At 40.8% G+C, this 23,368-nt stretch overlaps 1 protein-coding gene across 1 annotated transcript in view; it reads right to left on the reverse strand.

The window, feature by feature from the left end:
- Positions 1-3,282: 3,282 nt before the first annotated feature.
- Positions 3,283-23,368, reverse strand: part of ahnak (AHNAK nucleoprotein) — a 33,625-nt gene continuing 13,539 nt past the window's right edge. The window contains exon 6 of the mRNA XM_056382204.1: positions 3,283-23,361. Coding sequence (XP_056238179.1) covers positions 4,300-23,361 — 19,062 coding nt within the window. The 3' untranslated portion in view covers positions 3,283-4,299. The remainder of the gene's footprint in view (positions 23,362-23,368) is intronic.

The raw sequence follows: 23,368 nt of genomic DNA on the forward strand, positions 1-23,368 counted from the left end.
ATAGTATTATTGTTTCAAGCATGTGATCCTACTCTCTGTCTACATTTCCACATTGAAACCAAATTTGAGTCATCTTGTATAGAATGTAAACAGTGTGATAACATTTTGTGAGAGTAAAGATGTGTGAATGAAACCACTTATATAAAACTGTACAATAATCAGAAACTGTGGTTCACGTATACTCTACAACCTACATTCAGTGTTGGCTACTTGTAATCGTGAGGGTGATCTTTCCCTAATTTTATCCAAGTCCATAACCCTTCCTTTAAGTGGCTATAATTGATATTTTCATAATAACAATGTATTTAATGACAATGTGAAAACAATGTGACAATGAAGTGATGAACCTTACAAATACTTGTCACCTGAATCTGCTGCTCTGCTTTATGGAGTTTTGTTTAGCTGCCACTGTTTTGGTTCGCTCTCAACGCCTAACAGCATCTTTTTCAGCCACAGCAGGGCCATTTTCTTCTGGGAAAAAGCTCTAAAACCACACTGCACACACTACCTGCTCAGCACCAAACAGCAGACAGACACAGTCAATGACTAGCCAGTGAAGATAGTGGAACATTTGGCAGCTAAAAATACCAGATTTTTCCTGTCAGGAGATGGCAGAAACCAAGAACAACATTTAGAGAAGAGTGAATATTGGACTCATATTTGCAAAGTGGCCAGAAACATGACTGTGAATGAATAATAAATATTATCATTCATTCAACATCCAGTAACTGCTGCATGAGTAAATACATCATATTAAGTCAATCTTCTATATGTAACCTGTTTTCTCCTGCTCCCAAGTGGCCACAAAAAATCAGTTTTGGAATTTTAACCATATCCAAATCGTTCTGCTGTCTAAAATTAACTAAAGCCCAACCATATCTTTGTCAGCAAATCACATGAGATGGATTTTTCTTGTGAGTGAAGAATATGATGTATCGATATGATCGTTATTTGGCATCAAGGCTTTGACCTCTGTCATCAAAGTTTAGATAGGATTTTGACAGATTTAGATAGATTTATGCAGATTTAATCCATCTGATATACCGCAGGTTATGTAGTTATGAAGCAGATAACAATTTATGTAATATGAAGAACAAATAATAATGCAAAGTTGGGCTAAACATTAATCAATTAGGTTCTGAATATTCTATAAAACTTAACTGAATATGTGGAGAAAATGTGAATGTTACTAAAATCACCTATGCCAGTACTTCACATAACAGAAGAAGCAAGCAATTCCCAAAAACAATGACATTGTTTACAAGCTTGGCAATGAAACGACAGGCAGTATCATAAAGCTAAGCCATACACTGTATATACAAAAATTTCAGTACCTAATGCAAATTCCCTTTTGATGTGCCTGCTAGCAGGAGCATGCGAGAACAAACACTTAGCCAGTTAGGTGAAGTGAAGCATTTCCCATCACAGTGAAGGGCAGCTGGTCATCGAGGCAGGCTGGACTGGTGAGAGGAGAGCTTTGCCCTTCACCTTGAAGCAATGGCGTGGGAGGTGACTTTTACAGATAGGCAAGCAAAATCAAGCAGGCAACCAAATGTTCAGTATAGAGGAGAAATATCTTCTAAAATCTTCTAAAATCTTCAAAATATTTACCAGTAACTGACAATGACACACCAGTGACAATACAGATCTTGCACAGAGATGATAAATTGGAGTCATTTTCTTGTTTACCTGCTACTGCTGCAAGTTTCCACACAAGTATGCGCGTGCCCATTATGTGTGCAATATCATTACTGATCTCAGAAAGATGGAAGCTGAGTCAAGGACATCTTGACAAGCACACTTTGGCTAACGCTAATCACCAGTCAAAGATCCCAGGATTATCCTCAATGCTCATGCGCAAACCTCCGAATTAAGCTGCTTTCCTCCCTGCTTGACAAACCCCAGCTTTTGTCATCGGTCACACCCACGTAAATGACTGAAATGATAGATACAATGGCTGGAAGTTAAGCTTGCTTGCCGGGACAACACTGCTGACACCCTGGTTATTTATTATCTGCAATGCCCTGGCCTTAAAGAAGGTTTATAAATTTGGTAAAGTTCATGGGATAATTAAAAACATGTTTTTCAACTAAATACTTGCTAATCTTGTTGTCATTTCATTACCATAGAATATGTGGATTCAAATCTAAGTAGAACATTGACCACTTGGTTTCCTGGCAGTGATATGACATACTAAATGGTAAGTTCAACTGTACATATTAGGCACAGGCCTATATGGTTTCCCCTGCTATACCCAAATATGAAACTTCATTGCACAAAGATGACAACTCCTTTCAGAAATCACCAGGTGATGTTACAGATATTTTGCATTTTGTATTTTCTTGTTGTTCTATTTTTAACCATTCCAACCTATAATTTTACCAACATGTCGTAGATATGGTTGTCTTAATTGCCCAAATGCCCTTTATATGAGCTTTTCTTTGACTGATAGTCCATATATTCAATTAAGACAATCACCATCAGAAAAAAAAAAACTGCTAGCTGAACGTGATAACTTCAGTTTCATGCTTGTGACTAAAACAGGTTATCTAAGAACATATCCTTAAAAAAAATCTTGCAATAGATCTGGTCCCACTCATCATAGTTATTTTCAATGTCTCTTTATGACAGATGCAACCCCTCTGGGTGCCTTGCTCTATGAATGTACTGCATATATATATAAACTGTGACAAAATGTATCTTCATTTTTTTTTACAAGTTGAGTTATTCAGTCCATTGGTGTTTCTTGTCATTAACTTTTCACTATGTATCCCTGTATCCAGTGTTAGCTTTTATGCTTGTGTCTCAGTGGTGAACATCTTAATACCAGTGACAAGCCTCAAAAAAACAAATGATAACTCTTGTCAGATGAATTGATGGATGACTCCTAATGAGTACATCATAATCAAAAACAAGTAGTAATCCAAATGCCTGCTTCACCACTGCAAAAAATTTTCATTGAAATAAATGTGAAAACATAATGGCCTTAGAGACATGGGAAACCTCTCAAGGCAATGCAGTTTAGCAATGTGTAGGACATTAATGAATTATAAATATTTGGATAGAATTACTCGAACATGGAAAACAACATGGAAATAGATATGGAAAAAGTGTTGTCCATATCATATCATATAATTTTATATATCATATCATATCATGTCATGTCATGTCATGTCATGTCATGTCATGTCATGTCATGTCATGTCATGTCATGTCATGTCATATCATATCATATCATGTAATTAAGGAACTGGCAAATACTGATTTAAGAAACATTATAAATTCTATAAATCTTTTTATTTATTTTATTCGGCAGAATGCACACAAAAGAATAGACCCAAAGAATCATGTTCTATCTCCATCATATCTGATCAAAACTATGCAACTCTCTATCAACGCAGGTTTTGTTTGCAAACAAAATAACATCAAAAAGTGACTGTTTATTTGTGACATTGTTTACATATTCATAAGGAGTGTGTACAAAGACAGAGTGACAAAGGAAATAAAATACAGAGGATCATAAAACAGGTAAGAATGAAAATGACAGGATTAGGAAGCAAAACATGTTTAAAACAAATGAAGCAAATGCTTATTTTTGGTAAATGGCATAGATTTTAAGGGTGAATACATTTTCTTAAAATAAACAGGAAGTACTGACAGCATTTTAGAGAGTTGATAATTTCCAAACAGTGATTGTCTTTGCAATTATGGTATCTACAACACCGTCACTCTTTAGAATGTGTTACGCAGGGTCAGCTCTATGTTGCATATATATGCTCCTGCACTGATTACATAATATTAAAGCTTGAAAATAAAATAATTTCATACATAAAAAAGTGGTGACTGTCTATATTTGTGTCTGGTGTATAAACAACATTTTCCTTCAAAATAACTATTGTAACTATCTTTTCTGTGCAATAGACCCTTGGATAAAAATATACCACACCTGTTCATTAACAACATTCATTTAAAAGAATGAAATAGGACAAGATGGCAAACCCTGTAATACACTATTGGTGAATATTTGGTAAGATGGCATATTTTCAATAAATCTGGACTATGTACAAAAAAACAATATTTATTATTACAATACAAATTAATCTTATTTACAGTTTTAAGGGATTTTAAACAATCTCATGCCCTCCTGTCTAATTACTGAAAAAATGAATTACTTGTAGTTAACGACATTGAGATGACTGTGTATGTCCCCTCAGGTTTGAAAGAGACAAGTTTTAAGATTTTTTATTAGGAGGACACATTTAAGTGTACATGAGAGAGTTTAATTTGCCTTATAGTTAATCATTTTTTGGGTGAAACAGATAGTTCAACTCTTGGGAACCTAAAACCACCTCTTGAACCACTGTCACTGCTGGAAGATGAAGACAATCTCGACTTTTTAGAGGGTAGAGAAACACTTGCACTTCCCTCCGCTCCTGCTTCTCTGTCCTCACCAAGTGTCACTTCATATGAGCCCTTTGACTTTGAACCAAAACCTCCAAAAGTGCCAAACTTCAGCTTGCCTTTCTTTCCTTTGCTTGTTCCTAGATCTAATGAAATGTCACCACCCTCAGCTTCTAAGTGAGTTGAAGGAGAACTGACTGCAAGCCCACCTTCATCACTCAGAGAAGAAGACCGATGCCTTGATTTCTTGAATAGATCGAGTGAGGCTGACTTGCCTTTAGATGACACACTGAGTCCAGGATCACCCTCTAATTCCAATTTCCCAACTTTCAGTTCCCCTGTGTGTACACTTAGGTCTTTGGAGACCTTACTGCCTTTTCCACTAGTACTCAATTCTAACTCTGGTCCCCGAAGGTCACCTGAACTACTGCCCTTTGCTTTTGATTTGCCAAACAATTTTGGCATCTTTACCTTTACCTTTCCTTCACTGTGCCTCAGCTCTGGACTGGGAACCTCAATATTTTGTGAACTGGCTTGACAGCTAATAGATGGAGACTGTATGTTTATTCCTCCACTGGCTGAAAGTTCTGATTCAACATTTCCTCTACCTTCTTGGCCTTCAAGCTGAGGCAGAGCAATACCGAATTTTGGTACCTTCATTTTTGGAAATGTTACTGTACCCTCTGGGTATTGAAGGCCACCAATGGCACTGCCCCCTGAAACACTTGCATCAATCTCTGCACCACCTTTCACATTTGGCATTTTAATATGAGGAGTCTTTAATTTTACATCTGACCCTTTCAAACTAACATCTGGACTGTCAATACTAGCGTTCAGACTAGCAGATGACAAATCTATGTCAGGTGATTTCAGTCCCTCTGATAAAGACCCCTCGCCTTTCACTTTTGGTGATTTGATATCTAATTCCACATCAGGAAAATGAAGCTTGCCAAAAAGAGGCTTCTTTACCTTTGTTCTTTTAACATGAATATTGGGTGTGTCTACATCCAGGTCTACTGCTGGCATGTCTATGTCAAGATCAGGTTTCTTTGCCTTTCCTTTCACTTTAAGAAGTTTAAATTTCCCCTTTTTCCCCTTTACATTGATGTCAACATCAGGGGCATCCAGACTTGCTTCAGTATTTGGGAGATTTACTTGTGTTTTAGGACCTTTTGCTCCCACACTGAACATGGGTGCCGTTCCCTCCACTTCTGGGTATTTCATTCCAAACTTAGGACCTTTGAATTTAGGAAATGTAACACCTGTCTTTCCACCTTCCATGGAGATGGATGGTACTTTAATGTTAGCATTTGGACCTTTCATATCACCTTCCATTTTGGGAAAAGAAGCATCAATCTCCCCTTTAATTTTAGGCCCTTTGAGGTTTACATCAAGATCAGGAGCTTCAGTGTTGATGTTAGATTTGGGAAGGTTGATGTCAAAGCCTGGACCCTGCACATTTGGACCTTTGATGTTCAGTGATGGCATTTTGATTCCACCCTTAGGTCCTTCCACATCAACCTCTGGACCTTTGATGTTAATGGTAGGTGTTTTTATGTCTCTTTCAATCTTTGGAACTGACACATCAACATCACCTTTGAGTTTCGGGCCTTTTAGATTGATATCAAAATCTGGCATCTTTGGTCCTTTTATGGTTGGCATCTTCATTTTGGGTCCTTTAATTTTTGCCCCAGGGCCTTCGATGTCAATTTCTGGAGCTTTAATGTCAAAGTCAGGTGCTTTCACATCGATGTTAGTTTTTGGAAGGTTTATGTCAATATCTGGATGCTCGACCTTTGGACCTTTAATGTTCAGTGATGGCATTTTGATTTTAGGCATTTCAAATCCACCCTTTGGTCCTTCAATATCAACTGCTGGACCTTTGATGTCAACATCAGGTACTTTTATGTCTCCTTCAATCTTTGGAACTGACACGTCAACATCACCTTTGAGTTTTGGACCTTTCAGATTGAAATCCACATCTGGCATTGACATTTTTGGTCCGGAAATGGTTGGCATATTAAATTTGGGTCCTTTGATCTTTCCACTAGGACTTTCAAAATCAACTTCTGGTCCTTTGATATCAAATTCAGGGGCTTTAACATCAATATCACCTTTCGGGAGGCTGACATCAACTTCTGCCCCTTCAACATTTGGACCTTTCACCCCAAAAGATGGCAATTTAAATTTAGGCATTTTAAATCCTCCTTTGGGACCCTCAATGTCAACATCTGGTCCTTCAAAGTCAAGCTTGGGAGCCTTTATGTCACCCTCGATTTTTGGAGCTGACATGTCAACATCTCCCTTGATTTTTGGCCCTTTCAGATTGAGATCCCAGTCTGGCAGCTTTGGTGCGGATATTGATGGCAATTTGATTTTGGGTCCTTTGATTTTGGCATCAGGTCCTTCAACATCAACCTCTGGCCCCTTAATGTCAACATCTGGTCCCTTAACATCAATGTTTCCTTTAGGGAGGTTTATGTCAACATCTGGACCCTCAAATTTGGGACCTTTGATCCCAAATGATGGCATTTTGATTTTAGGCATCTCAAATCCACCTTTTGGACCTTCAATATCCACCTGGGGTCCTTTAATGTCAATCTCAGGTGCTTTCATGTCTCCCTCTATCTTTGGCACTGAAACATCGTAATCACCTTTGAGTTTGGGACCTTTAAGGTTAAAATCCACATCTGGCATTGAGATTTTTGGTCCAGAAATGGATGGCATGTTAAATTTGGGTCCTTTGATTTTGCCACTAGGACTGTCAAACTCAACTTCTGGTCCTTTGATATCCAATTCGGGGGCTTTGAGATCAATATCAGCTTTTGGGAGGCTGACATCAACTTCTGGCCCTTCAAGATTTGGGCCTTTAACTCCAAAGGATGGCATTTTGAATTTAGGCATTTTGAATCCTCCTTTGTGACCGTCTAGGTCAACATCTGGTCCTTCAATGTCAACTTTAGGAGCTTTTATGTCACCTTCGATCTTTGGAACTGACACATCCATATCTCCTTTTATTTTAGGCCCTTTCAGATTAATATCCCAATCTGGCATTGTGGGTCCTGATATGGATGGAAGCTTGAATTTAGGACCCTTGACTTTTGCATCAGGGCATTCAACATCAATATCTGGCCCTTTCATGTCAATCTCAGGTGCCTTAACATCAATATTTGCTTTGGGGAGATTGATGTCAACATCTGGACCCTCCACTTTTGGTCCTTTGAATCCAAATGATGGCATTTTGATTTTTGGCATCTCAAATCCACCTTTTGGACCTTCAATATCAACCTGTGGACCTTTAATGTCAATCTGAGGTGTTTTTATGTCTCCCTCTATCTTTGGAATTGACACATCCACATCACCTTTGAGTTTGGGACCTTTCAGATTGAAATCTACATCTGGCATTGAGATTTTCGGTCCGGAAATGGTTGGCATGTTGAATTTGGGTCCTTTGATCTTGCCACTAGGACTCTCAATATCAATTTCTGGTCCCCTGATATCCAATTCAGGGGCTTTGAGGTCAATATCACCTTTGGGGAGGCTGACATCAATTTCTGGCCCTTCAAGTTTTGGACCTTTACCCCCAAAGGATGGCATTTTGAACTTAGGCATTTTAAATCCTCCCTTGTGGCCCTCAATGTCAAATTCTGGTCCTTCTATGTCGACTTTGGGAGCCTTTATGTCCCCCTCGATCTTTGGAAGTGACATATCAACATCTCCTTTCATTTTGGGCCCTTTCAGATTGATATCCCAATCTGGCATCGTGGGTCCTGATATGGATGGAAGCTTAAATTTGGGTCCTTTGAGTTTGGCGTCAGGGCATTCAATTTCAACATTTGGCCCTTTCATGTCAATTTCAGGTGCCTTAACATCAATATTTGCTTTTGGAAGATTAATATCAACGTCTGGACCCTCCACTTTTGGTCCTCTGAATCCGAATGAAGGCATTTTGATTTTTGGCATCTCAAATCCACCTTTCGGACCTTCAATATCAACCTCTGGGCTTTTAATGTCAATCTCAGGTGTTTTTATGTCTCCCTCTATCTTTGGAACAGACACATCCACATCACCTTTGAGTTTTGGACCTTTCAGATTGAAATCCACATCTGGCATTGAGATTTTCGGTCCGGAAATGGTTGGCATGTTGAATTTGGGTCCTTTGATTTTACCACTAGGACTGTCAAACTCAACTTCTGGTCCTTTGATATCCAATTCAGGGGCTTTGAGGTCAATATCAGCTTTTGGGAGGCTGACATCAATTTCTGGCCCTTCAAGTTTTGGACTTTTACCCCCAAAGGATGGCATTTTGAACTTAGGCATTTTAAATCCTCCTTTGTGGCCCTCAATCTCAAAATCTGGTCCTTCAATGTCCACCTTGGGAGCCTTTATGTCACCCTCGATCTTTGGAAGTGACATATCAACATCTCCCTTCATTTTGGGACCTTTCAGATTAATATCCCAATCTGGCATCGTGGGTCCTGATATGGAGGGAAGCTTGAATTTGGGTCCTTTGAGTTTTGCATCAGGGCATTCAACATCAACATCTGGCCCTTTCATGTCGATCTCAGGTGCTTTGACATCAATATTTGCTTTGGGGAGATTGATATCAATGTCTGGACCCTCCACTTTAGGACCTTTGAATCCAAATGACGGCATCTTGATTTTAGGCATCTCAAATCCACCTTTTGGACCTTCAATATCAACCTGTGGACCTTTAATGTCAATCTCAGGTGTTTTTATATCTCCCTCTATCTTTGGAACTGACACATCCACATCACCTTTGAGTTTTGGACCTTTCAGATTGAAATCCACATCTGGCATTGAGATTTTCGGTCCAGAAAGTGTTGGCATGTTGAATTTGGGTCCTTTGATTTTACCACTAGGACTGTCAAACTCAACTTCTGGTCCTTTGATATCCAGTTCAGGGGCTTTGAGGTCAATATCAGCTTTGGGGAGGCTGACATCAATTTCTGGCCCTTCAAGTTTTGGACCTTTACCCCCAAAGGATGGCATTTTGAATTTAGGCATTTTAAATCCTCCTTTGTGGCCCTCAATCTCAAAATCTGGTCCTTCAATGTCCACCTTGGGAGTTTTGATGTCACCCTCGATCTTTGGAACTGATACATCAGCATCTCCTTTTATTTTGGGCCCTTTCAGATTAATATCCCAATCTGGCATCGTGGGTCCGGAAATGGAGGGGAGCTTAAATTTGGGTCCTTTGAGTTTTGCATCAGGGCATTCAACTTCAACATCTGGCCCTTTCATGTCAATCTCAGGTGCTTTGACATCAATATTTGCTTTGGGGAGATTAATATCAATGTCTGAACCCTCCACTTTAGGACCTTTGAATCCAAATGACGGCATCTTGATTTTAGGCATCTCAAATCCACCTCTTGTACCTTCAATATCAACCTGTGGACCTTTAATGTCAATATCAGGTGTTTTTATATCTCCCTCTATCTTTGGAACTGAAACATCCACATCACCTTTGAGTTTTGGACCTTTCAGATTGAAATCCACATCTGGCATTGAGATTTTCGGTCCTGAAATGGTTGGCATGTTGAATTTGGGTCCTTTGATCTTGCCACTAGGACTCTCAATGTCAATTTCTGGTCCTCTGATATCCAGTTCAGGGGCTTTGAGGTCAATATCAGCTTTTGGGAGGCTGACATCAACTTCTGGCCCTTCAAGTTTTGGACCTTTACCCCCAAAGGATGGCATTTTGAATTTAGGCATTTTGAATCCTCCTTTGTGGCCCTCAATGTCAAAATCTGGTCCTTCAATGTCCACCTTGGGAGCTTTGATGTCACCCTCGATCTTTGGAACTGATACATCAGCATCTCCTTTTATTTTAGGCCCTTTCAGACTAATATCCCAATCTGGCATTGTTGGTCCTGATATGGATGGAAGCTTGAATTTGGGTCCTTTCAGTTTTGCATCAGGACATTCAACTTCAACTTCAGGCCCCTTAATGTCAACTTCAGGTGCTTTGATATCAATATTTGCTTTGGGGAGATTAACATCAAAATCTGGACCCTCCACTTTTGGTCCTTTGAATCCAAATGATGGCATTTTGATTTTTGGCATCTCAAATCCACCTTTCGGACCTTCGATATCAACCTGTGGACCTTTGATGTCAATTTCAGGTGTTTTTATGTCTCCCTCTATCTTTGGAACTGACACATCCACATCACCTTTGAGTTTTGGACCTTTCAGATTGAAATCCACATCTGGCATTGAGATTTTCGGTCCTGAAATGGTTGGCATGTTGAATTTGGGTCCTTTGATCTTGCCACTAGGACTCTCAATGTCAATTTCTGGTCCTTTGATATCCAATTCAGGGGCTTTGAGGTCAATATCAGCTTTTGGGAGACTGACATCAACTTCTGGCCCTTCAAGTTTTGGACCTTTACCCCCAAAGGATGGCATTTTGAACTTAGGCATTTTAAATCCTCCCTTGTGGCCCTCAATCTCAAAATCTGGTCCTTCAATGTCAACTTTGGGAGCCTTTATGTCACCCTCGATCTTTGGAAGTGACATATCAACATCTCCCTTCATTTTGGGACCTTTCAGATTAATATCCCAATCTGGCATCTTGGGTCCTGATATGGAGGGAAGCTTGAATTTGGGTCCTTTGAGTTTTGCATCAGGGCATTCAACATCAACATCTGGCCCTTTCATGTCGATCTCAGGTGCTTTGACATCAATATTTGCTTTGGGGAGATTGATATCAATGTCTGGACCCTCCACTTTTGGTCCTTTGAATCCAAATGACGGCATTTTGAGTTTAGGCATCTCAAATCCACCTTTTGGACCTTCAATATCAACCTCTGGACCTTTAATATCAATCTCAGGTGTTTTTATATCTCCCTCTATCTTTGGAACTGACACATCCACATCACCTTTCAGTTTGGAACCTTTCAGATTGAAATCCACATCTGGCATTGAGATTTTCGGTCCTGAAATGGTTGGCATGTTGAATTTGGGTCCTTTGATTTTACCACTAGGACTGTCAAACTCAACTTCTGGTCCTTTGATATCCAATTCAGGGGCTTTGAGGTCGATATCAGCTTTTGGGAGGCTGACGTCAATTTCTGGCCCTTCAAGTTTTGGACCTTTACCCCCAAAGGATGGCATTTTGAACTTAGGCATTTTAAATCCTCCCTTGTGGCCCTCAATGTCAAAATCTGGTCCTTCAATGTCAACTTTGGGAGCCTTTATGTCACCCTCGATCTTTGGAAGTGACATATCAACATCTCCCTTCATTTTGGGACCTTTCAGATTGATATCCCAATCTGGCATCGTGGGTCCTGATATGGATGGAAGCTTGAATTTGGGTCCTTTGAGTTTTGCGTCAGGGCATTCAATTTCAACATTTGGCCCTTTCAAGTCAATTTCAGGTGCCTTAACATCAATGTTTGCTTTGGGGAGATTAATATCAATGTCTGGACCCTCCACTTTAGGACCTTTGAATCCGAATGAAGGCATTTTGATTTTTGGCATCTCAAATCCACCTTTTGGACCTTCAATATCAACCTCTGGACCTTTAATATCAATCTTAGGTGTTTTCATGTCTCCCTCTATCTTTGGAACAGACACATCCACATCACCTTTGACTTTGGGACCTTTCAGATTAAAATCAACATCTGGCATTGAGAGTTTTGGTCCAGAAATGGAGGGCATGTTGAATTTGGGTCCTTTGAATCTACCACTTGGGCTGTCAATGTCTACATCAGGTCCTTTGATATCCAATTCAAGGGCTTTAATATCAACATCAGCTTTTGGAAGGTTAACATCAATTTCTGGCCCTTCAACATTCGGACCTTTACCTCCAAAGGATGGCATTTTGAATTTAGGCATTTTAAATCCTCCTTTGGGCCCCTCAATGTCAAAGTCTGGTCCTTCAATGTCAACTTTGGGAGCCTTTATGTCACCCTCGATCTTTGGAACTGACATCTCAACATCTCCCTTCATTTTGGGCCCTTTCAGATTGATATCCCAATCTGGCAATTTTGGTCCTGATATTGATGGCAGTTTGATTTTGGGTCCTTTCAATTTTGAATCAGGACCTTCAACATTGAATTCTGGTCCTTTGATATCAACTTCTGGTCCCTTCAGGTCAATGTCTGCTTTTGGGAGGTTAATGTCAATGTCAGGACCCTCCACTTTTGGTCCTTTGAATCCGAATGAGGGCATTTTGATTTTAGGCATCTCAAATCCACCTTTTGGACCTTCAATATCAACCTGTGGACCTTTAATGTCGATCTCAGGTGTTTTTATATCTCCCTCCATCTTTGGAATTGACATGTCCATGTCACCTTTGAGTTTGGGACCTTTCAGATTGAAATCCACATCTGGCATTGAGATTTTCGGTCCTGATATGGTTGGCATGTTGAATTTGGGTCCTTTGATCTTGCCACTAGGACTCTCAATATCAATTTCTGGTCCTTTGATATCCAATTCAGGAGCTTTAATATCAATATCAGCTCTTGGGAGGCTGACATCAATGTCTGGCCCTTCAACATTTGGGCCTTTAACTCCAAAGGATGGCATCTTAAATTTAGGCATTTTGAATCCTCCTTTGTGCGCCTCGAGGTCAATATCTGGTCCTTCAATGTCAACTTTGGGTGCTTTGATGTCACCCTCGATCTTTGGAACTGACACATCCACATCCCCCTTTATCTTCGGCCCTTTCAGGTTTATATCCCAATCTGGCATTGATGGTCCGGAAATGGAGGGAAGCTTAAATTTGGGTCCTTTGATTTTTGCATCAGGGCCTTCAATGTCAAATTCAGGTGCTTTCACATCAATATTGGCTTTGGGAAGGTTTATGTCTACATCTGGACCTTCCACTTTGGGTCCTTTGAATCCAAATGATGGCATTTTGATTTTAGGCATCTCAAATCCACCTTTTGGACCTTCAATATCAACCTGTGGACCTTTAAGGTCAATTTCAGGTGTTTTTATGTCTCCCTCTACCTTTGGCATTGACACATCCATGTCACCTTTGAGTTTTGGACCTTTCAGATTGAAATCCACATCTGGCATTGAGATTTTCGGTCCGGAAATGGTTGGCATGTTGAATTTGGGTCCTTTGATCTTGCCACTAGGACTGTCAAACTCAACTTCTGGTCCTTTGATATCCAATTCAGGGGCTTCAATATCAATATCAGCTTTTGGGAGGCTGACATCAACTTCTGGCCCTTCAACATTTGGACCCTTAACTCCAAAGGATGGCATTTTGAACTTAGGCATTTTAAATCCTCCTTTGTGGCCCTCAGTATCAAAATCTGGTCCTTCAATGTCTACTTTGGGTGCTTTGATGTCACCCTCGATCCTTGGAACTGACACATCCACATCCCCCTTTATTTTGGGCCCTTTCAGACTAATATCCCAGTCTGGCATCGTGGGTCCGGAAATGGAGGGGAGCTTAAATTTGGGTCCTTTGAGTTTTGCGTCAGGGCATTCAACATCAAATTCTGGCCCTGTCATGTCAATTTCAGGTGCCTTGACATCAATATTTGCTTTGGGGAGATTCATATCAACGTCTGGACCCTCCACTTTAGGACCTTTGAATCCGAATGACGGCATCTTGATTTTAGGCATCTCAAATCCACCTTTTGGACCTTCAATGTCAAACTCTGGACCTTTAATGTCAATCTCAGGTCCTTTAATGTCTCCCTCTATCTTTGGAACCGACACATCCACATCACCTTTGAGCTTGGGACCTTTTAGATTGAAATCCACATCTGGCATAGAGATCTTAGGTCCTGAGATAGTTGGCATTTTGAATTTTGGTCCCTTGATTTTACCACTTGGACCCTCCAAGTCAACCTCTGGAATTTCAATGTCTGCTTTAGGAGCTTCTATGTCTCCCTCAATCTTGGGACCCTTCACATTCACATCTCCCTTCAGTTTTGGTCCTTTCAGATTGATTTCCCAGTCTGGCATCTTGGGAGCCGATAAGGATGGCAACTTTAATTTGGGTCCTTTCAATTTTGCATCAGGGCCTTCAACATCAATACTCTGTCCTTTAATGTCAATATCAGGTGACTCTACCTTAACATCAGCTTTTGGAAGATCAATATCAACTTCAGGACTCTCCATTTTGGGACCCTTAATGCCAAAGGATGGCATTTTTATTTTTGGCATTTCAAATCCCCCTTGTAGTCCTTCGATTTCAGCCTCTGGCACTTTGATGTCAACTTCAGGTGCTTTTATGTCCCCTTTAATCTTTGGAACTGTCACATCCACATCACCTTTAATTTTGGGACCTTTCAAATTGAAATCCACATCTGGCATGGAAATCTTTGGTCCAGAAATACTTGGCATTTTGAGTTTTGCTCCTTTGACTTTGCCATCAGGACTCTCAATTTTAACATCTGGTCCCTCAATGTCAACCTCAGGTGTTTTTATGTTAATGCCAGCTTTGGGAAGATTGAGATCAACTTCTTGCATCTCAGCCTTTGGTCCTTTGAATCCAAACTTTGGCATCTTGAATTTGGATCCTTTGGTTTTTGGACCAGTCAGTCCTAGGTCAACATCAAGACCTTCAGAGCTACCAGTTTTTCCCTTGATGCTCATATCCCCTTTGGGACCTTTAAATCCAAACTTTGGCATTTTAAATTTAGTTTTCTTTGTCCCAATTTCAGGAACATCAACTGTAACATCTGGGCCCTCAAGTTCAGCTTTTGGCAGTTGAACATCCCCTTTCAAATCTCCTTTCAATTTTGGCCCCTTCAAGTTGATATCAACATTTGGCATTGACATTTTCGGTCCAGACATTGTTGGTAACTTGATCCTGGGCCCAGAAAATTCCCCTGGTGATTCCAAGTCAACGTTGGGACCTTTGAGCTTAACTTCAGGTGTTTTTATGTCTCCCTCAATCTTTGGAACTGCCACATCCACATCTCCTTTAAGTTTAGGACCTTTCAAATTGAAATCAACATCTGGCATGGATATTTTTGGTCCTGAAATCGTAGGCATGTTGAATTTGGGTCCTTTGAGTTTTAAATTCGACCCTTCAATGTCAACCTCTGGTGCACTGATGTCAACGTCAGGTGCTTTCATGTCAATGTTGCCTTTGGGAAGATTTATATCAACATCTGGGCCTTCTACCTTTGGACCTTTCATGCCAAATGATGGCATTTTGATCTTAGGCATCTCAAATCCACCTTTAGGACCCTCAATATCAACCTCTGGACCTTTGATGTCAATCTTGGGTGTTTTTATATCTCCCTCTATCTTTGGAACTGACACATCAACATCACCTTTGAGTTTGGGGCCTTTCAGATTGAAATCCACATCTGGCATTGAGATTTTCGGGCCGGAAATGGTTGGCATGTTGAATTTGGGTCCTTTGATTTTACCACTAGGACTCTCAAAGTCAACTTCTGGTCCTTTGATGTCAAATTCAGGGGCTTTGACATCAATTTCAGATTTTGGGAGGCTTACGTCAATGTCTGGGCCTTCAACATTTGGACCTTTCATGCCAAATGATGGCATTTTAAATTTTGGCATTTTGAATCCACCCTTGTGGCCTTCAATGTCAACATCTGGTCCTTCGATGTCCACTTCAGGAGCCTGTATGTCTCCTTCAATCTTTGGAAGTGAAACATCCACATCTCCCTCGACTTTAGGGCCTTTTAGTTTGATGTCAAAATCTGGCATCTTTGGTCCTTTGATGGTTGGCATCTTCATTTTGGGTCCTTTAATTTTAGCATCAGGGCCTTCAATGTCAATCTCTGGAGCTTTAATGTTAACATCAGGTGCTTTCACATCAATGTTTGCTTTGGGAAGGTTTATATCAACATCTGGGCCCTCCACTTTTGGTCCTTTAAATCCAAATGATGGCATTTTGATCTTGGGCATTTCAAATCCACCCTTTGTCCCCTCAATATCAACCTCTGGACCTTTGATGTCAACTTCAGGTGTTTTTATGTCTCCTTCTAACTTAGGAGCTGACAAATCCATGTCACCTTTGAGTTTTGGACCCTTGAGATTGAAATCCACATCTGGCATTGAAAGTTTCGGTCCTGAAATTGATGGCATGTTGAATTTAGGTCCCTTGAGCTTTGCATTCGGCCCTTCAATGTCAATGTCTGGTGCTGAGATGTCAACGTCAGGTGCTTTCATGTCAATGTTGGCTTTGGGAAGGCTTACATCAACATCTGGGCCTTCTACTTTTGGACCTTTCATGCCAAATGATGGAATTTTAAATTTAGGCATTTTGAATCCACCTTTGTGCCCGTCAATGTCAACATCTGGTCCTTCAATGTCCACCTCAGGAGCTTTTATGTCTCCTTCAATCTTTGGAAGTGAAACATCCACATCTCCCTCAACTTTAGGACCTTTAAGTTTGATGTCAAAATCTGGCAACTTTGGTCCTTTGATGGTTGGCATCTTCATTTTGGGCCCTTTGATTTTTGCATCAGGTCCTTCAATGTCAATCTCTGGAGCTTTAATGTCAACTTTGGGTGTTTTCACATCAATGTTTGCTTTGGGGAGGTTTATATCAACATCTGGACCCTCCACCTTTTGACCTTTTATGTTAAATGATGGCATTTTGATCTTAGGCATTTCAAATCCACCCTTTGGTCCTTCAATATCAACCTCTGGACCTTTGATGTCAACTTCAGGTGTTTTTATGTCTCCTTCTAGCTTAGGTGCTGACACATTCACATCACCTTTGAGTTTTGGACCTTTGAGATTGAAGTCCACATCTGGCATTGAGAGTTTCGGTCCTGAAATTGTCGGCATGTTGAATTTAGGTCCCTTGAGTTTTGCATTCGGTCCTTCAATGTCAACCTCTGGTGCACTGATGTCAACGTCAGGTGTTTTCATGTCAATGTTGGCTTTGGGAAGGCTTACGTCAATATCTGGGCCTTCTACTTTTGGACCCTTCATGCCAAAGGATGGAATTTTAAATTTTGGCATTTTGAATCCACCTTTGTGCCCGTCAATGTCAACATCTGGTCCTTCAATGTCCACTTCAGGAGCCTTTATGTCTCCTTCAATCTTTGGAAGTGAAACATCCACATCTCCCTCGACTTTAGGGCCTTTTAGTTTGATGTCAAAATCTGGCATCTTTGGTCCTTTGATGGTTGGCATCTTCATTTTGGGTCCTTTGATTTTTGCATCAGGGCCTTCAATGTCAACATCAGGTGCTTTCACATCAATGTTTGCTTTGGGGAGGTTTATATCAACATCTGGACCCTCCGCTTTTGGACCTTTTATGTTAAATGATGGCATTTTGATCTTGGGCATTTCAAATCCACCCTTTGTCCCTTCAATATCAACCTCTGGGCCTTTGATGTCAATTTCAGGTGATTTTATGTCTCCTTCTAGCTTAGGAGCTGACACATCCATGTCACCTTTGAGTTTTGGACCCTTGAGATTGAAGTCTACATCTGGCATTGAGAGTTTCGGTCCTGAAATTGTCGGCATGTTGAATTTGGGTCCTTTGAGTTTTGCATTCGGCCCTTCAATATCAATGTCTGGTGCTGAGATGTCAACATCAGGTGCTTTCATTCCAAATGATGGCATTTTAAATTTAGGCATTTTGAATCCACCTTTGTGCCCGTCAATGTCAACATCTGGTCCTTCAATGTCTACCTCAGGAGCCTTTATGTCTCCTTCAATCTTTGGAAGTGAAACATCCACATCTCCCTCAACTTTAGGGCCTTTTAGTTTGATGTCAAAATCTGGCATCTTTGGTCCTTTGATGGTTGGCATCTTCATTTTGGGTCCTTTGATTTTTGCATCAGGGCCTTCAATGTCAAAGTCAGGTGCTTTCACATCAATATTTGCTTTGGGGAGGTTTATATCAACATCTGGGCCCTCCACTTTTGGACCTTTGATGTTAAATGATGGCATTTTGATCTTGGGCATTTCAAATCCACCCTTTGTCCCCTCAATATCAACCTCTGGACCTTTGATGTCAACTTCAGGTGTTTTTATGTCTCTTTCCAATTTAGGAGCTGACAAATCCATGTCACCTTTGAGTTTTGGACCCTTGAGATTGAAATCCACATCTGGCATTGAAAGTTTCGGTCCTGAAATTGATGGCATGTTGAATTTAGGTCCCTTGAGCTTTGCATTCGGCCCTTCAATGTCAATGTCTGGTGCTGAGATGTCAACGTCAGGTGCTTTCATGTCAATGTTGGCTTTGGGAAGGCTTACATCAACATCTGGGCCTTCTACTTTTGGACCCTTAATGCCAAATGATGGAATTTTAAATTTAGGCATTTTGAATCCACTTTTGTGCCCGTCAATGTCAACATCAGGTCCTTCAATGTCCACCTCAGGAGCCTTTATGTCTCCTTCAATCTTTGGAAGTGAAACATCCACATCTCCATCGACTTTAGGGCCTTTCAGTTTGATGTCAAAATCTGGCATCTTTGGTCCTTTGATGGTTGGCATCTTCATTTTGGGTCCTTTGATTTTTGCATCAGGGCCTTCAATGTCAACCTCAGGTGCTTTCACATCAATGTTGGCCTTGGGGAGGTTTATATCAACATCTGGACCCTCCATTTTTGGACCTTTCATGCCAAATGATGGCATTTTGATCTTAGGCATTTCAAATCCACCCTTTGTCGTTTCAATATCAACCTCTGGACCTTTGAGGTCAATTTCAGGTGTTTTTATGTTTCCTTCTAGCTTAGGAGCTGACACATCCATGTCACCTTTGAGTTTTGGACCCTTGAGATTGAAATCCACATCTGGCATTGAGAGTTTCGGTCCTGAAATTGATGGCATGTTGAATTTGGGTCCCTTGAGTTTTGCATTCGGTCCTTCAATGTCAACTTCTGGTGCACTGATGTCAACGTCAGGTGCTTTCATGTCAATGTTGGCTTTGGGAAGGCTTACATCAACATCTGGGCCTTCCACTTTTGGACCTTTCATGCCAAATGATGGCATTTTAAATTTTGGCATTTTGAATCCACCCTTGTGGCCTTCAATGTCAACATCTGGTCCTTCAATGTCCACTTCAGGAGCCTTTATGTCTCCTTCAATCTTTGGAAGTGAAACATCCACATCTCCCTCAACTTTCGGACCTTTTAGTTTAATGTCAAAATCTGGCATCTTCGGTCCTTTTATGGTTGGCATCTTCATTTTAGGTCCTTTAATTTTTGCATCAGGGCCTTCAATGTCAATTTCTGGGGCTTTAATATCAACTTCAGGTGCTTTCACATCAATATTTGCTTTGGGGAGGGTTATATCAACATCTGGACCCTCCACCTTTGGACCTTTTATGTTAAATGATGGCATTTTGATCTTAGGCATTTCAAATCCACCCTTTGGTCCTTCAATATCAACCTCTGGGCCTTTGATGTCAACTTCAGGTGTTTTTATGTCTCCTTCTAGCTTAGGAGCTGACACATTCACATCACCTTTGAGTTTTGGACCCTTGAGATTGAAATCCACATCTGGCATTGAAAGTTTCGGTCCTGAAATTGTCGGCATGTTGAATTTGGCTCCCTTGAGTTTTGCATTCGGTCCTTCAATGTCAACTTCCGGTGCATTGATGTCAACGTCAGGTGCTTTCATGTCAATGTTGGCTTTGGGAAGGCTTACATCAACATCTGGGCCTCCTACTTTTGGACCTTTCATGCCAAATGATGGAATTTTAAATTTTGGCATTTTGAATCCACCTTTGTGCCCGTCAATGTCAACATCTGGTCCTTCAATGTCCACCTCAGGAGCTTTTATGTCTCCTTCAATCTTTGGAAGTGAAACATCCACATCTCCCTCAACTTTGGGACCTTTTAGTTTGATGTCAAAATCTGGCATCTTTGGTCCTTTGATGGTTGGCATCTTCATTTTGGGTCCTTTAATTTTAGCATCAGGGCCTTCAATGTCAATCTCTGGAGCTTTAATGTCAACATCAGGTGCTTTCAGTTCAATGTTTGCTTTGGGAAAGTTTATATCAACATCTTGACCCTCCAGTTTTGGACCTTTTATGTTAAATGATGGCATTTTGATTTTAGGCATTTCAAATCCACCTCTTGTGCCATCAATATCAACCTGTGGACCTTTAATGTCAATATCAGGTGTCTTTATGTCTCCTTCTAGCTTAGGAGCTGACACATTCACATCACCTTTGAGTTTTGGACCTTTTAGATTGAAATCCACATCAGGCTTATTGATTTTTGGTCCTGAAATTGTTGGCATGTTGAATTTGGGTCCTTTGAGTTTTGCATTAGGTCCTTCAATGTCAACCTCTGGTGCATTGATGTCAACATCAGGTGCTTTAACGTCAATGCTGGCTTTTGGAATACTGACATCAATTTCTGGGCCTTCTACTTTTGGACCTTTCATGCCAAATGATGGCATTTTAAATTTAGGCATTTTGAATCCACCTTTGTGCCCGTCAATGTCAATTTCTGGTCCTTCAATGTCCACCTCAGGAGCTTTTATGTCTCCTTTAATCTTTGGAAGTGAAACATCCACATCTCCCTCGACTTTAGGACCTTTTAGTTTGATGTCAAAATCTGGTATCTTTGGTCCTTTTATGGTTGGTACCTTGACTTTGGGTCCTTTGATGTTTGCATCAGGGCCTTCAATGTCAATCTCTGTAGCTTTAATGTCAACTTCTGGTGCTTTCACATCAATGTTTGCTCTGGGCACGTTCACATCCACATCTGGCCCCTCCACTTTTGGACCTTTTATGTTAAATGATGGCAGTTTTATCTTAGGTGTTTCAAATCCACCCTTTGGTCCTTCAATGTCAACCTCTGGGCCTTTGATGTCAACTCCAGGTGTTTTTATTTTTCCCATCTTTGGAGCTGGCACGTCCACATCACCTTTGAGTTTTGGAGTTTTGACACTTATATCCACATCAGGTGTTGAGATTTTCGGTCCTGACACTGTGATTTTTGATCCTTTAATATTACCACCAACACTTTCCATGTCAACTTTTTGCCCTTTCATTTCCACTTCAGGAGCTTTCACGTTAATGTCAGCTTTTGGTAGATCAACATCAACTTCTGGCCCTTCCATTTTTGGACTCTTTATTCCAAATGATGGAATTTTAAATTTAGGCACTTTAAATCCTCCTTTGTGAACCTCAGTGTCAACATCTGGACCTTCAACATCCACTACAGGTGCTTTTATGTCTCCTTCTATCTTTGGCATTGATATAGCCACATCTCCTTCAACTCTTGGACCTTCAAGTTTGATATCGACATCTGGCATCTTTGTTCCTTTTATGGATGGCATTTTCAGTTTTGGTCCTTTGAGTTTTGCATCAGGTCCTTCAATATGAGTTCCTGGAATTTTTACCTCAAATCCACCTTTAGGTCTTTCAGTATCAATTTCTTGTCCCTTGATCTGAACCTCAGGTTTTGTTGTTCTTCCCTCAATCTTTGGAACTGCTACATCTCCCTTTAGCTTGGATCCTTTCAGATTGATATCCAAATCTGGCGTTGTAGTTCCTTTTTTAGACGACATCTTGAATTTCAGTCCTTCTGTTTTTATATCAGCAGCCCTACCATCAAGGTCTGGTGCTTTAATGTCAACTTGAGCTGTTTTAATGTCAATGTCAGGTTTGGTTCCTTTTATTTTTACATCAGTGCTTTCAACAACACCTTGTTTAATGTTTAGTTTGGGTGCCTTTATTTCTCCCTCAGTCTTTGGCACTGTTATATCAAAACTTCCCTCTGCCTTAGAACCCTTCAGATTTACTGCCTCTGGGAGGCTCACATTCATAACTGGTCCTTGAATATTCGCATTTGGACTTTTGATTTGCATGTATGTCCCTTTGATGTCTTGTTCTGGTGTTTCCACCTCTTTGTGTGTCACGGGTACTGATATATCTGCATCACCACTGAGTTTAAACTCAACACTAGCTCCCTCTCTCTTGATTCCTTTCATTCCAAAACCAGGCATCTTGATTTTTGACATTTCACCTTCCGTGTCTATTCCAGATGCTTTTATTCCTCCCTTTGTGCTTGGTAGGTTAACATCAACCTCACCTTTGGACTTTGAATTTGTGAGGTTAACATCCACACCTGTCACTGAAATCTTGCCTGGCCCTGAGGAATATCCTGAAGCAATATTGCCTAATGACACTGCTGATCCTCCGATCCTGCCACCTCTCAATTCAGTATCAATATCTGTGGAACCTCCCCCATGTCTGACATTCGGAATATCAATACTGCCTGATCCTTTTGCCTGCGAGTTACTGATGGTAATTTCAGATACTGTCATCTTTGTTCTCTCACCTAAACTGGTGTCAGTGTTTCCCTCCTGTGTTTTATCTATTGATGTAGTCAAAATCTGCATGCCTTTTCCTGGTAAAGTCAGACTAATTGACCCTCCGTTCTCATCAGCTGAAGTTACCTCTGCACCTCCCAACCCTCCTACTGTAACATGCCTACTCCCAGTGTTTGTGTTGTCTCTTAGTGTCATGCTTGTTTCTGGCACCTGAATGCTTCCATCTCCTTGCTCCACACTCCCTCTTGAGATCTCAATGCCTCCCTGGCTGCCACCTATTCCAAAGTTTGGCCCTTTAAATCTAAGACCTGTACCTCTGTCTTTTTCTGCCTCTCTTGTGATTGTTGTGGTCTTAACTCCCCCACTGCCCCAGCGTGTCTCTGTGGAGCTAATGTGTGGCCCAGTGTAAGAGACATTACTTGACTCAAAAACTCCCTCCTCTGCTCCCCCTTTACCTGAAGGGCTGCCATGTGAGATCCTGATACGAGGAGAGCCATCTCCAGATTCGTGTCTTAGCCCCTTAAACTCTGGGCTTGAAAGTTCAAGTTGCTCACTTATGCCACTCGGCATATCCACAGTGTAGGTAGTGATGCGGCGGGTGATGGTAGTAATTGTGCTGCCATCGCTGCTTGTGCTGCTGTGCCGCTCTGTGCGAACATCTACTCCCTCTGCAAGGTCGTCAGACTTCAGCCTTGGTTTGATCTTTTTTGTGTATATTCTCTTATAGTCCTCATCATCCCCACTCTTTTGA

Source organism: Seriola aureovittata, chromosome 8 (genome assembly GCF_021018895.1).
Source record: "Seriola aureovittata isolate HTS-2021-v1 ecotype China chromosome 8, ASM2101889v1, whole genome shotgun sequence".
Classification (NCBI taxonomy): Eukaryota; Metazoa; Chordata; class Actinopteri; order Carangiformes; family Carangidae; genus Seriola; species Seriola aureovittata.